Source organism: Brachyhypopomus gauderio, chromosome 1, assembly GCF_052324685.1.
Source record: "Brachyhypopomus gauderio isolate BG-103 chromosome 1, BGAUD_0.2, whole genome shotgun sequence".
In the NCBI taxonomy this organism is placed as follows: Eukaryota; Metazoa; Chordata; class Actinopteri; order Gymnotiformes; family Hypopomidae; genus Brachyhypopomus; species Brachyhypopomus gauderio.
The window spans coordinates 24254870-24269162 of NC_135211.1; the positions used below are offsets into that span (position 1 = coordinate 24254870).

General features: G+C 39.8%; 2 protein-coding genes across 2 annotated transcripts; both read left to right on the forward strand.

Annotated features, from left to right (window-relative positions):
* Positions 1 to 4: 4 nt before the first annotated feature.
* lmod1b (leiomodin 1b (smooth muscle)) lies at positions 5 to 4842 on the forward strand. The gene is made up of 3 exons (XM_077004451.1): positions 5 to 490; positions 1311 to 3128; positions 3474 to 4842. Exons 1-3 carry the CDS (start codon positions 203 to 205, stop codon positions 3498 to 3500), a joined length of 2133 nt encoding a protein of 710 aa, XP_076860566.1. The 5' UTR covers positions 5 to 202; the 3' UTR covers positions 3501 to 4842.
* Positions 4843 to 7525: 2683 nt separating this feature from the next.
* On the forward strand, positions 7526 to 11258 carry timm17a (translocase of inner mitochondrial membrane 17 homolog A (yeast)). The gene is made up of 6 exons (XM_077004455.1): positions 7526 to 7652; positions 8544 to 8643; positions 8958 to 9021; positions 9735 to 9863; positions 10036 to 10146; positions 10248 to 11258. Exons 1-6 carry the CDS (start codon positions 7627 to 7629, stop codon positions 10316 to 10318), a joined length of 501 nt encoding a protein of 166 aa, XP_076860570.1. The 5' UTR covers positions 7526 to 7626; the 3' UTR covers positions 10319 to 11258.
* Positions 11259 to 14293: the final 3035 nt, after the last annotated feature.

Consider the following 14293-nt stretch of genomic DNA (forward strand, 5'->3'; position numbering starts at 1 on the left):
ACTTGTGATGAGAAACCGTCGCGCCATAAGCTGGTTGGTATCTTGCCTCCGAATGACCACAGTGCGCTAATAGGGCGTCCAAAACGGAATAGGCTGAACGTCACTGCTCTTTCTCTTAAAAGTATATGTGTTTATTTATGGCAATACACAAAAGGTGAAACAATTACGGCTGCAAGCGCGCGAACAAATTTTCTTTTATCGCATGATTTCCAACTGCGCAGTTATGTCCAGGAGAAAACTGAAGGGACTTACGCGGACTGGGCGGCAGGTAAGTGAGGACCCGGATCTCGACAATCTGCTGTCAAACCTGTCGCCCGAAGAGGTGGAGGAACTGGAGAAGGTGGTGTCGACTGTACCGGACCCCGACCCGAACGAAATTATAGTAGTGGACCAAACGGATTTTAAACAAAAAGCATCTAAAAAAGATCCGAACTTCAGTAATCGCGACGATGAGTCCAAAAGGCATTTACAAAGGAACCTGTCTACTGAGGTATGAACGAAGACTTAGCGCACTTGTTAACGCGTTTTTTTTTAATAAAAAATATTCAAATACATACATAGGTACATACATACATATGTACGTACGTATATAAATGAATCAATTAATAAATAAGCGTACTCGTATACTATTCTTAACAGTCATCTATCCTCCCAAGCCTCTGATAATTATCTGATGACGGTGGACCTTCTTAGCCCTTAGCCTTTTTAGGAAACTGCAGCATGGATGTCAAGAGTAATATTTTGGTCACAGTTGTTAAATTAATAATTTAAATGTTGGAACTTTCAGTCTGCGATCTGCAGCGATGAGGGGTGTTAACGGAGACACATGAGTGAGCTGTGTTAACAGCAGGGTGCGCGTGTGTGAAACTCTTCAGTGGAAGTGAAGCCACTCTGTTTTGCTGTCGTCTCTGTTGTGTTTCTGTTGAAATTCCTAGCTTGATTGCTCCTTTGCGCACTGCCTTTTAAGGACTGGTCTGCCAAGCCCATGCTTTGCACAGCCAAAGCGACCCTGGCTCACAAATCACACTCAGCCACTGTAGATTCATGGCTCCGCTCTAATATACCTGATGACCTGTAAAACAAACATGAAATACTTAGCATTGCTTTAGTATTTAAGCTCAGTAAATGCATTAGCCTAATAGCCATTTTCTTTCTTTTCTTTCTTTCTTTCTTTCTTTCTTTCTGCATGATTTCTCTCCATTTTAAAATATTCAACATTGTCTGGAAGACAATTCACAATGAATTTATAACTTAGCTATAAATCTATCAGTTTGTATAAAGCCATTTGTTCGCTGATGTTTTCCCTATAGGGTGAGCCCAGAAGGGAAAGTCGAAAACAGGAGTATCTGAGGAAGATGGGCCTGAGTCAGGAGAACAGTGATGGAAGACTGCAGTGGCAAACCAGTGTCTCCACATCTAGTGTTCCTGCTAAAGATGATGATAAAACAGAGGACAGGAACCCCAGAGGCCTAGAGGACATTAAAGGTGCAAGACCGGGGTGCTTCAAGAGGGAGGGTGAGAGTGGAAGGAGAGGAGAGGTCAGAGGGGAGCTGAGAGGGGAGGTCAGAGGGGAGCTGAGAGGGGAGGTCAGAGGGGAGCTGAGAGGGGAGGTCAGAGGGAAAGAGCCGAATGATGACTGCAAGCTCAAGGACAGAAGAGAGTCTGCACATGGCAAAACGAAAGAGCTGATATCCAAACTTCAAGAGAAAAAGGAGGATTCTAAAGAGAAGGATAGAAAAGAGGAAAGCTGGAGAAGAGAATCGGGAGACCACAAGACAAAGGAGATGATCTCCAGGTTACAGGAGAAGCAGGAGAAAGAAGAAAGAAAGGAGAGAGAGAGGAGAGAAGAAGTTAGGAAAAAGGAAGACAGTAAAACAAAAGGCCTGGTTTCCAAGTTAGAGGAAAAACAAAATCTGGTCGCGGAGACGATAACAGATGAAAAGAGGATGTCAGAAGAGAAAGAGATCAACAAACCAGCTGACGTAGTAAAGTCCAGCGATAAGGACAAAGACAGGGCAAAAAAGGATTTTAGGAAAGATACTGACAGCACAGATACAGAGGATGAGAAAGCAAGAAAGGACGAGGAATTTATTATTGGAAAGGAGGAACTGAAGAAGAACTCCTCTGGCAAGGCAAAAGTGGATGTAAAAGTGCATAATGAGATCCTAAATGAAGTACATGAGTCTTCTAAGGAAGTAAAAGTTGGAAACTGTGTGGAAGATAAAAATTCAAAAACCAAGACCAAAGAGGAAGAGGAGGAAGACGAGTCTACAAGCATGTTTGCTGAAGATCTGGAAAGGGTCTGTTGCAATGATCCTGGGATGACTGAGCTTAATGTTAACAACTCTGAAGTCATTAAAGTCAACACCCTCATACAGTTTGCTGAAGCATTAAAAAATAACACACATATTAAGACGTTTGCCCTCGCTAACTGTCGTGCAGATGACCATGTGGCTTACGCTATCGCGGGCACCTTACGCAACAACAAAACCATTACTAGCATTAACCTTGACTCCAATCTTCTCACTAGCAAAGGCATCATGGCCTTGGTCCAAGCCCTTCAACATAACTCCACCCTCACCGAGCTCCGTTTTCACAACCAGAGACACATCTGCGGAGGCAAGACAGAGATGGAGATGACAAAGATTTTGAAGGAAAACACAACTCTTCTTAAACTGGGCTACCATTTTGAGTTGGCTGGTCCACGTATGACCATGACCAACATCCTCAGCCGCAACATGGACCGGCAGAGGCAAAAGCGGCTGCAGGAACAGAAACAGGCCCAAGCCCAGGGAAACGGAGACAGGAAAGAATCATTGGAGGTCCCCAAAACTGGCTTCAACAAAGCCTCCCCACGGAGCTCACCAAAACCATCTCCAGTTCCATCTCCTTTACCATCCCCAAAGTTGGCGCCCAGGAAGGGGCCTGGTGGTCCTCCACCCCCACCCCCACCACCTGGGGGTTTACCACCCCCACCACCACCAATCCTGGATGGCGACTTCTTAAAGAACTCCCTGACCCCGGTGTCACGGAGGAAGCTGGGAGACAGTATCGGAGGCCGAAACCTGAACTCCCGGGACCAGCTTCTCGCCTCCATACGGGGGGCCAACGTTAAACAACTCAAAAAGGCAAGAAATGGCACTTCCTCACCTCAGCATGAGCATCTTAAAATGATTTCAGAAAAATAGGATTTAGAAATATTAAAACGTTTCTGTGTGGCAGATGAGAAGATAAGAGGGCTCAGAATAAACCTTTCAAAATGTCTCAAACAATCCTCATTTAGTTAAGAGTTCATTAAAGCCAGAAAAACATTTTCCCATGCAGCCATTCTAGCCTACGTTATCTTGAAATCATGCTTATTGGCTCTGTATTCATTTATTCTGTCACAATGGCTTTACATGAACACACTCTCCCTTTCATTTTCTTTAAAGGCTGCTAAATAAATTTTTAAAATTTATTTTCTCTTCTCACAGGTTGAATTACCAAAACTTCTACAATGAGCAGACAGAAACTTGAGAAAGACAAAGAAGGTAGAAGGACGAGCGGAGGAGGCCACACATCTCACACACATTACGGAGATGGGCAACTGTCCTCCCTTACACACAGTCTTCTACTGAGCTGTATACAACAATATGAGGACGGAATCATTCAGCCTGGGGTTCCCTCGCAATACACTGGAGCGGATGGAGGAGTGAATGCCTGGTAGAGTCGTGGTGCTCACAGGCTGACACTAACAGCCTATGTTGACGCCTTGTTTATAATTTGCACTAAGTGAAACTATATGGCGAGTGTATGTAGTACAGTATGCATGCATGTATGTGGATGGAACCCATGGGAACTGGTATATTTTACAATGCATTTCTGAAGATCTGTTATTAACTAATTATGTGTTGACAGTATGCAGACAGGTCCTTGTGCTTGGGATTCTAATCAAGTTATGGGATTCTACATTATCAGGGATTTAAAGGGAAACTTTAATCAAAACATGTTTTCTCCAATTAAGACATTTTTGCTGTGCTGTTGTTGAAACACAATGAGAACAGTTTTAGGAACATTTGGAGATTCTGCTGGAGTGTAGCACTATAGAATTTATTATTTGGTTTTAGATTCTCTTTTTGATGTCTCTGCCTATTTTGTAATGCAAACACATCACATGATTTAAGTGACCCTAACAGAATAGCAGTTCATATTTAAAAAGAAGAATTGAATGACATTTAGAATTTATAGGTTTTATAATTGACTCAGGATTATTCTTTCATTAAAAATGTTATTTGATTACAAGCATTACATATGACATAATTCAAAGAGAACATGGCATCTGGTTGGATCGAATGCAGTAGAATTGAGGAGAAATTGAGAAGATGACAACATTGTGCACTGCTACAGTCTGGATCACTACCTCCCTCACTGTCTTAGTTTCAGTTGCACCCGTGGAATAATGTTCTGGTTAGACTATAAGAAATGTTATCATGTCAATAAATTGTACTATTTTAATTCATCTCTCCGATGGAGACACAGTTGGTCTCTTTAAGATAAATGTCATAGGAAATCATTCCAAGATATAAAAATAATGCTAGACTTAAATAAGAATTAATAGTATTTCAAAAAGTTTCTTTTTTTTCTTTATATTGCAACCATACATAGCAAAATGAACCTAATCTCATTTTATTTTCAAGATGTGTTGTTCAGTTAAAAATGTCTTTTAAAGTAATATGTTTGCTTGACATTACACAGTGCACACCATGAGGACTAATGATTTCTGAGTAATGATGTGAGTTAATCCCAAAAGTTATGATAAACACAGAATGTCGAGTAGATCCTAATAAAGTAATGCAACATACAGACAGTGTAGTGCAGTATTATTGACTTAAGGTAATGTAGTGAGGCAATGTTTGACTTAAGGTAATGTAGTGCACTCAGTAGGGCAGTATTCTTGACTTAAGGTAATGTAGAGGACTCAGTAGGGCAGTATTCTTGACTTAAGGTAATGTAGAGCACTCAGTAGGGCAGTATTCTTGACTTAAAGTAATGTAGTGCACTTAGTAGTGCAGCATTCTTAACTTAACGTAATGTGCTCTCGGAAGGGCAGTATTCTTGACTTAAGGTAATGTAGTGCACTTAGTAGTGCAGCATTCTTAACTTAAGGTAATGTTGTGCACTCAGTAGGGCAGTATTCTTGACATAAGGTATAGCGTACTCAGTAGAGCAGTATTCTTGTCTAAGATCATGTAATGCACTCAGTAGGACAGTATTCTTGTCTAAGGTAATCCAGTGCACACTGTACTGTTCCTCACTGAAAAAATATTTAGGAATGAAGGACAGGAATGTCTTATTTACATGTGAAAAATCACAAAAAGCAGAAATAAAACAAAACTGAAGAAATTAATTTAACATTTGGAGGCTATGCAGTCTATGTTTTAATTATTAAGCAAAAGAAAGGAGTAAGAAGAGCTAAATATCACCAAAACACTACAGAAATATCGTACTTCTGAAGAACTATTGAAATACTGTTGAAAAAATATTGAAAGACCATTGTAACACTGATTCTGATTTAGCACCCAACTTCTAGTAGTCAAGCTATTAAATGCAGTATAACAGTAGCTTTAACACACTTCATTTTTACACTTTGTTGTAGAATTGGAAATTATTAACATCGTAGACCAATAATTTCAAACCTGTAAATCAGCATAGACCTTGGGTATATGACGTGTGTAATATAATATGTAAATATGTAATTAGTGAAACTTGAATAAAACTTGCCTGGAAAATATTTTAAATAGAAAACATTTATATAGAAGACGCTGTACCACAGAAACATCTCGTTCAGTAATGGAGCCCTTTTAGAAACGTGAAGGCCGATTTGAAAAGCAACAGCCCAGTTTATATTTCATTTGCCTCTGCCTCAGTCAGCGCACCATGAAATTCCCATATATGGTCATTCTCAATGGAGACTTTGACTGCAACTCATTCCTTTCTCCTTCCTAATAATGGGAAGATTGCCAGCAGCCTGTCTCTAAGCAATTATTCCACAGAAAGAGAGAGAGAGAGAGAGAGAGAGAGATGGAGCAGAGTTGATGTGTTCGCTTTGATACATGGAATTGCAGATGGGGGGGGGGGGGGGGGAGATGTGCAACTTTGATTATACATCTGTTAAGAAACTGTAATTAGTTTCACACCCTACTGGAATCATATGAGTTAATATAAATCCATAATTTTACATTCACTGAAAGTGTAGGTAAGAGGAAAGCAGAACTGTGAACCTTTTAGTAATGCTGTTATAGTGGCAGCACTGTTACTTTTAGGAGATTAATGTCAACAAATACTTGCTGATGGTATTCCACTTTAGGATTTTTGAGATTCCTTCTCATCTCCTGCTATGAAGCTTGGAACAATAAATTTAAACTCTGATGCCATTACAATATTAGAACATAACATGAATTATAGTAATTATAATTGCACCGTGACACTCAAACAAAAGATTTAATTGTAAAATAATCTTTTATCTGTTGTTTTATCTTTTAGCTACCTTAAATATTGCCCAGTGAAGTATTTAACTAAATAGTTTCATTTAGCATAGTTGTAATAGGCCTGGTTGGACTGTGACTTGGATAACCACAATCTATTCCTTCCCTTTCTTGTTTCAACAATAAGAAGAGATAAAACCTAAGGTTATTCTTCCAGGACTGTATGGGAAAGCAAGTTATTAACTGAAACATTTATGCTTTTTCCACACATTTACTCTTATAGCAATGCTCAACTTACTCTCCCAACCCAGAGCAACGTCCTGGATGTAGGATGTGGAGGGGCACCAAGGTGGTGAGGTGCTTTGGGTTGGGAGAGTAAGTTGAGCATTGATATAAGAGTAAAGAGTAAAGCAGAGTAAAGCAGCATACAAACTTGCATCTTAGAGCTGTCACCTATTTGAAGGTTAGGCTATGAACTGGATGCAAGGACAATACACCATGTTAACAGAACAACCTTAACAAGGACAAGGGCAAAGGTTATCACAGTGCACTGTCCTTGTTAAGGTTGTTCTGTCCTTGCATCTTTGCCGAGGACCAAAAACAATCACCCCAAGTTCAGACACTCTGATATTTATGTAACTAAAACATCTTTAGATTACTATACTTACACTAATGTATGTAAAGGTGACAAACTATCACTATCATGTTCACATTATTTCTATACTCAGTGCAAAAAAATCTGCCTCATGTCTGCTTTATCCAATACTTTCATATCTGTACCTGTATTTTTCCTGTAGTTTTACATCGCAAAGTGGCAAGTGAAGTATGGTAGAGAAGAAATTATATATTTACAATATTTTAAAAACTCTAAACCCCCAAAGATAAAAGAGGAAAGAAATTTAAAAGGTTAAAATCTCTACAAGATTTTGTTTCGTTTTTAGTTGGATTAGCTAATTACATAATCCAGTGGATTTCATTCATCAGGCTTTGACTTTGGAAATGTTGGATCTTTAATCAATTTCTAGCAAAAAAAAATGCTTACAAAGTAGATACCATTTGGCGTTCCCCCACTGCCCACTAGAGGGCGCAAATCAGACCGGTGACCTGACGTCAACCCGACAGCGTCACGCTCCTGATTGCGTCACGACAGGAAAAGAACAAAATGGAGGAGTACGCGAGGGAGCCGTGGTAAGCCGACAAACTGAAATTATTCTTTTAATTTTTACCTGTTGTGAACTAATGTTTATACAAGCAACGAACACGAATGTGGGGTCAAATAAACGCTACTTTTAGATGCGTTGTCAGTTATTCGCAAGTTATTGTCACGTGGAGCGGTTGATTCCCTCCACGATGTCCTTCGTACCGCTCAAAGCTAAATGACCTTGTTCTGCTAACACGGACTGTAATTCTGCTTTTTTTTATTTCTGACGGTCTCATAAATGTGTGGACATTTGAGGATGGACCACAATTTAAAAATGTCGATGTTTGCTAGCTGGTTAGCTACATAAATTCTTGTTTGCTTAAACGTGCTTAGCTGTCCTAACTAGCCGGTAAATTTTATCGATCTAACTTTTACTTAGAGACATTCGTATTCGTAAGTTTCGTAAGTTTTTGCTATCAAGGCACATTGACATTGGACCACATTGTATTGTGTGGTGGACGTTGCTATTTAAATGTAAACGTGGAAAATAAGGAGTTCTAAATAGGCCTGTAGTTAGTTCACACCGTTACCGGTGTTACACCGATATCTGTGACCTCCGATATCTTTGACTACACTCTGCATATTAACCCCATATCCATTTGCAAAAAAGTATTTATGTCTTAGATTAGTAGAGAGCCTGCAGTACACCGCTGTCAAAGATCACAACACTTACAGACGTTTTCATTAGGGTTTAACGCATTTATTATGAGTACAGTGAAGTCACATGTTCTGACTGTCACCTGTGTGCTGCTGCCTGTTCAGTCACCAAATTCGGTGGTCACAGATTTTGGTGTTACACTGATATTAAAAACATCCAGAATCTGCGTGTGTTAGCTAGGTGGTTGTGTAATCTATTTACCTCAATGGTCCTCTTTCAGTCCCTGGAGGATAGTGGATGACTGTGGTGGGGCCTTCACCATGGGGGCCATAGGAGGAGGAATATTTCAAGCAGTCAAAGGCTTTCGTAATGCTCCTTCTGTAAGTTGGGCTGTGTTGTGCGGAATGGAAATGACACCGTCTTGAAGTTAAATGATTATGGCTGTTATTTAAAGCAAAATAGCTTTACATAGACTTGTGGTCATGTGATCCCAAACCCCATGTGCTGAATCTTGGACCACGACTGTATTTGAATTCAGTGAATGTGTTTATAGTTTTGGATGGTTTTGAGTGGCCTTTTATTTTTGGGACCTGTTGCAAAAACCCTTTTCATTGGAGATTACTTTTGGAAACGTTGGCCCTGTTTGTTAATGTAGCCTTGCCAGACTCTTGTATTTGTTTGTATTTGTGTTCAGGGGATGAACCATAGGCTCAAGGGTAGTATGACCGCCATCAGGACAAGAGCTCCACAGTTAGGAGGTAAGCATGTCTCTTATGATGATCCTCAGTCATCATAATGCATTCTGACCATTTGTTTCGGAAGATCTAGTGTACACAAGCTGTGGGCAAGTTACTGTTCAAAAGACCAGAGTGTTGATAGAAATCTGTGATGATGAAATCAGTGCTACATTCACATGGGAAGCTGTCATGGGATTAAACTGATTGTTTGAGTAGCATGTTTTTTATTTGTGTCTTATCTCTATCCAAATAACCCATTTTGTGTTTCCTGTAATGAAAATTACACACTGAACAATGTATTGTTAGTTAATCAGTATTGTTATTTTGGTTTTTCAAGAACATCTTAATATGCAAATGAGCTCTCCAACAAATCATTTCTACTTGTGTACTGTGAGCATCCTGACTAATTTTAGACATGGCAGATGTGTTATCTTAACGAGTGTTAAGATAAATGAAAGCATTCAAGTGATTCTTGAATCATTTTGGTAAAAATAAAAAGGTCCAGTCTTGATTCACATTAAAGAATCAGAATCGCCTTTATTGTCATTATAATTTGCATTACAATTAAATTTGATTCTACTCCAAGGTGCTTGTTGGGATGAATGCTAAAAGGTTGCCACTGTTTTAATATATTATAAAGATCCTTGCAAAGGCATTGTACAGCTACACAACAGCAATCAGGTACAACATATGCCCTGCTCTAAGTCCTTATGATGCGTTTGTGAACGTTACAGGAAGCTTTGCGGTGTGGGGAGGGCTCTTCTCCATGATTGACTGTGGGCTGGTGAAGGTGCGTGGGAAGGAGGACCCATGGAACTCCATAACCAGTGGGGCTATGACGGGGGCCATCCTCGCTGCCAGGAGTGAGTTCACACGCCTGCGTTTCAGATCCATGTGCAGATCGGCCTTCGGACTCCCGGATGGTCCGGTCCGCTGCACAAGCTGCTTTCCTTTTAAACTGATGTCGTTGACTCTCTGCTGTCTGTGTGATTTGTGAGTGGTAAGCTGGTACTGATTCTGGACCTTTCTTCACAGATGGGCCTGTGGCCATGGTTGGTTCTGCTGCTATGGGAGGGATACTCTTGGCGTTAATAGAAGGTGCAGGTATCCTCCTCACAAGATTTGCTTCTTCGCAGTTTCCCACTGGTGAGTTTGCAACTAACAAGCAAAAAAAAAATGCAGATCTTCAATGGAGACCTTCAGCATCTAAATGAGTTCTAACTGTTGTTTAAATTCTGCCTTTTCAGGGCCCCAGTTCGTAGATGACCCCAGCCCCATGCCTGCACCCACCTTTGGGGACTACAGGCAGTACCAGTGACTGCCGCGTCAGTTGTGACGCCTTGAAATATTCCATGAACTCGTCTGCATTGCTAGAGTTGCCGGGAGAACTATGGAACTCAATGAGCATGCTCAAGGTCGTCTGCCAGTGAGGGCCTGGACACAGAGAAGTGTAAACACATTTGTTTTTGTTGTTGTTGTTGTTCTCCTGCTGGCTCGTCTGTTTTTTGTCATTATTAGTCTTTTGTTTTGTGGCTCAGGCTTTGTAAGTCAGAGTCTTCTTTTTTCAGAAAAGGGGTGAGACCTGTTTGGACTTCACCCGTCACAAAGTACTTTATGTTCATCATATTTAATAAACTTGTTTGTTAATAACAGACAGGAATCCCCGTAGACTTCAGCACAGCATAGGTCGTATTGGCTTCTCCAGACAGACCGGTATTCCCCACCCCCAGGACCCGTGAACGTCTGAGCATCTGTTTCTCCCATTCTAGCATTAGGTTTATACTCATTTAGGAATTTCAAATGAGCAGATGAGTTTATCTGTTAGGAAAAAAGTAAATACACGTTCGGAACTTCAGAAGCAGATCAAGAAATCACGAGACCGAACTTCCATTGCTCTTAACATGAAATATGTGGATTGGTATGCCTGGGAGGAGTTTTGTGCTCATGTGTATGTACAGATTGTTCAAGCTGAAACGTTCATTACTGACAAGTTTGCTGCATCATCCCACGTCTCCTATGGGTCTCACGCTTATGTACAGTTGAAGTTGTAAATGAGTCCTTAGCATCTGAATGTCATCTCATGTTCTAAAGTAGCTATTTATTTTTTAATGAAAGTACAGCAAACTATAACTGTGTAAAGCCGAGTATCACACACAATGTTATTAGGACCATTACTGGCAAAGGTTGTACACATTTGGGGTGACTGATGTAAACCCAAGAGAACTAAACAATAGACTGAATAAACAGCTGTTGCAATAGTTGAGTTTTTGTTCAACAAGACACAATAATGAAAATGTTGGATAAAAAATAGTCCCACCAGCCAGTGAGGATGGCAATCATAGAACATGCCAAATAGATTCAGCGGTGGCTGCACCTTTTTGCAATGGATACAAATTGCCCACTAGAGGGCGGTATGGGCAAGTAGGAATTTATCGAATCTAATTTAGAGGGATGTTACTATAACACATTATGAACACTGGATATTGGTTTCCCAGCTCAATCAGAGCAGTAGAACAAGTCCTAATGTTTTTATTCATGTAATTAACATTAAACAAAGGGCATTTTAGGAAATGGAATGGGTCTAGGCAGAAACGGTCTGGAAGATGCACTCTCAGTGGGCCTGGAGGGGAGCGTTTTAATGTATGATTAATATATGATCTTTTATTTTTAAGTATTGTGTTTGCCAGTAACATGATGCATTTATTTTCCAAGCCGTACTTGAATTCAGCAGCTGAGGGTTTTTGGTAGCACAGTCCCTTAGTCCTTTGAGTTTAGGTGATTGACGAGTAGTATGCTTATTGATGAAAGGCTTGGAGCGTGACAGAGACGAGGAGCAAACTTTCTGAACACCAGTGAAATGACGTAGGTGGAGCAATGGTGTGGAATGGAAGCAGATCTTCAGAACTATAACCGAATTAACGCTTTTACCACTGAAGGCCTTGTAATTTACCAATGATTTGATTTGAAACCAAGAATACTTGTAACAATGAGATGTCCAGTGTGCTCACTAGCAGTTCTTATTGGCTCTGTACTATTTGAAGTATGAACTTTAAAAAATTAATCTTTTTGATTTTGCTTCTCAAAAATATTGCTTTCAGTGTATTCATAAAACTCATATTTTATTAAGCTATTTGATTCATCATGTTATTTGACTGGCTTTTGCAAACCCAGTACCTTATCTAAATGTATGAAGCAAAAAGATGTTCTCCCTTCTCAGACTGTCAGTTCTATCTAGATTCAGTCTTTTTTTAACTATCTATGTGAGAGTTTTCATTTCACTCTGAACTCCAGATGGCAGCAATTTCATTACTGGAACTCTATATTACTGGAATTATTTGCATACTATATGTTGAGCTTAAAGCATAAAATATATTTGATTTATATCTAGTTTTATATTTGGTCTGAAGCTTAAAATGTTCCAAGACCTGTTACTTTTGGGGTTTCCAAATTGCTCTACAGGTTCATGGAGAAATAAATGCAGATCTCTCATATAGTCTTATTGTTAGCTGGGTCCCTGTTCCATGATATGGGTTCAAGTCAGGAAACACTGCAAATGTGATGCAGGGAATATCTTCACTTTCAATGTTCGTTACAACCCCTGGTTACCAAAGAAGAAACCAAAATGTATTCTGGTTACTGTTCCATGCAAATATGACATTTAATTAAACCGAGGCCTGACAGCATTCAATGTAACTGGTTTCTCTAATGGCTTTCTGCACTGTCTGTTCTGTGTGCTCAAGCTTCACTTGCAAATATTTTTAGATACTGTCAGCTACAGTTTTAAACAGTAGGAGTTCTTGCGGGAAATTCTAGTCTGTTGAGGAAGACTGAAAAAAAACATTAATTTCAGTAATGAAGAAATTACAGTCATGGCCGAAAATATTGGTCCCCCTGAATTTTTTCCTGAAAATGAAGTATTTCTCCCAGAAAATTATTGCAATTACACATGTTTTGTTATAGACATGTTTATTCCCTTTGTGTGTATTGGATCAACACAAAAACAGTGGGGAAAAAAAGGCAAATTTGACATAATTTCACATAATACTCCAAAAATGGTCCAGACAAAATTATTGACACCTTTTCAAAATTGAGTGTAAATAACTTTGTTTCAAGCATGTGATGTTCATTCAGACACGTGACTGTAATTTCTTCATTACTGAATAAGCTTGAAATGTCCAGCAAGCTCATAGAGGTTTTATGGTGAGGTGTTCTTCTACCCATGTAGTTATCAGCCAATCACATTACTTGTCTCATACCTTTTTAATGCAGTGGGAACTGCAGAATGCATTGCAGTTACCTTTTAAACTACAGCATATAAGGAGGAAACAATCCATGCATCAGAATTTAGTAGCCAAAATTGAGTGTGCAGTGTGTTACATTAGGACATGCTACAGATCCCCAGACTTGGCTATTGGGGAAAATTAAACTAAAAGTGAAAATAGGTATAAACCTGCACTGCTTGTTGCCTGACATCATATGTTTAAGCCCAGGCTGGCGTCCCCTGCCCACCCAAACACATGAAGGGATAGAAAATGAGACATCAGCGATGCAGACAAGATAAACAAACAGAAGACAATCACTCCCACGCAATGTCCTCAGACATACGTCTGCTGATACTGCCCAAGGAACTGGTTATGATGTTCATACAAACAAGTCATTAATAATTGAAGACTGAACATCACTGGCTGAGAACCTGCATAGCATTTAAAAAGCTCAACAATATATAATTCAGTGCTTTCCAAATGGCCGTCACAGCACAAGAGGACTGTAGCTGAAGCCACTCAGGGTCTTTGGTGGGTCCTTTGATACATGCTTCTGTGTATTCGAGAGAGGACTGGAAGATGTTCTGAATGATGAGGGTAGCCAGAAAATTGCCTGAAGATAATAATAGAGCGCCTCCTTTGGAACGCAAGCCATAAATATCCTCAAGAGAAGCTGACTTTTCTTTAGAAATCTTGTTTTCAGCAAAGAGCCAGACTGTGCTAATGTATTATGGCCTATTTTAGGCAGGATTGTGTGAAACTATTGCAAATGTAATCAACCCTTTCAGGATAAAAAAAATGTAATTCAAACTTCATTATTTTTCAACAACCACAAAAGTTTTAAAAATGAAGCACTCTGCTCTTAAGTACACAGGCCCTTCAGACTGTGTACAAGCACCATTCGCTCCAAGATGGACAGGCTGCTTGGATGATGTTTGTGGACCACAGTTTTCAAATAGTGTCACAAACTCATTTTGACTGAGATCTGGACTTTGACTTCTTGACCGTTGTAGAACAGTCACTCCTGTGTT

Coding starts and splice junctions, on each gene's coding strand:
- lmod1b (XM_077004451.1), top strand. CDS start 203: ATGATTTCCAACTGCGCAGTTATGTCCAGGAGAAAACTGAAGGGACTT. Junction 491..1,310: donor AAAGGAACCTGTCTACTGAG/GTATGAACGAAG, acceptor TTTTCCCTATAG/GGTGAGCCCAGAAGGGAAAG. Junction 3,129..3,473: donor ACGTTAAACAACTCAAAAAG/GCAAGAAATGGC, acceptor CTCTTCTCACAG/GTTGAATTACCAAAACTTCT.
- timm17a (XM_077004455.1), top strand. CDS start 7,627: ATGGAGGAGTACGCGAGGGAGCCGTG. Junction 7,653..8,543: donor GAGTACGCGAGGGAGCCGTG/GTAAGCCGACAA, acceptor GTCCTCTTTCAG/TCCCTGGAGGATAGTGGATG. Junction 9,864..10,035: donor GGCCATCCTCGCTGCCAGGA/GTGAGTTCACAC, acceptor CTTTCTTCACAG/ATGGGCCTGTGGCCATGGTT.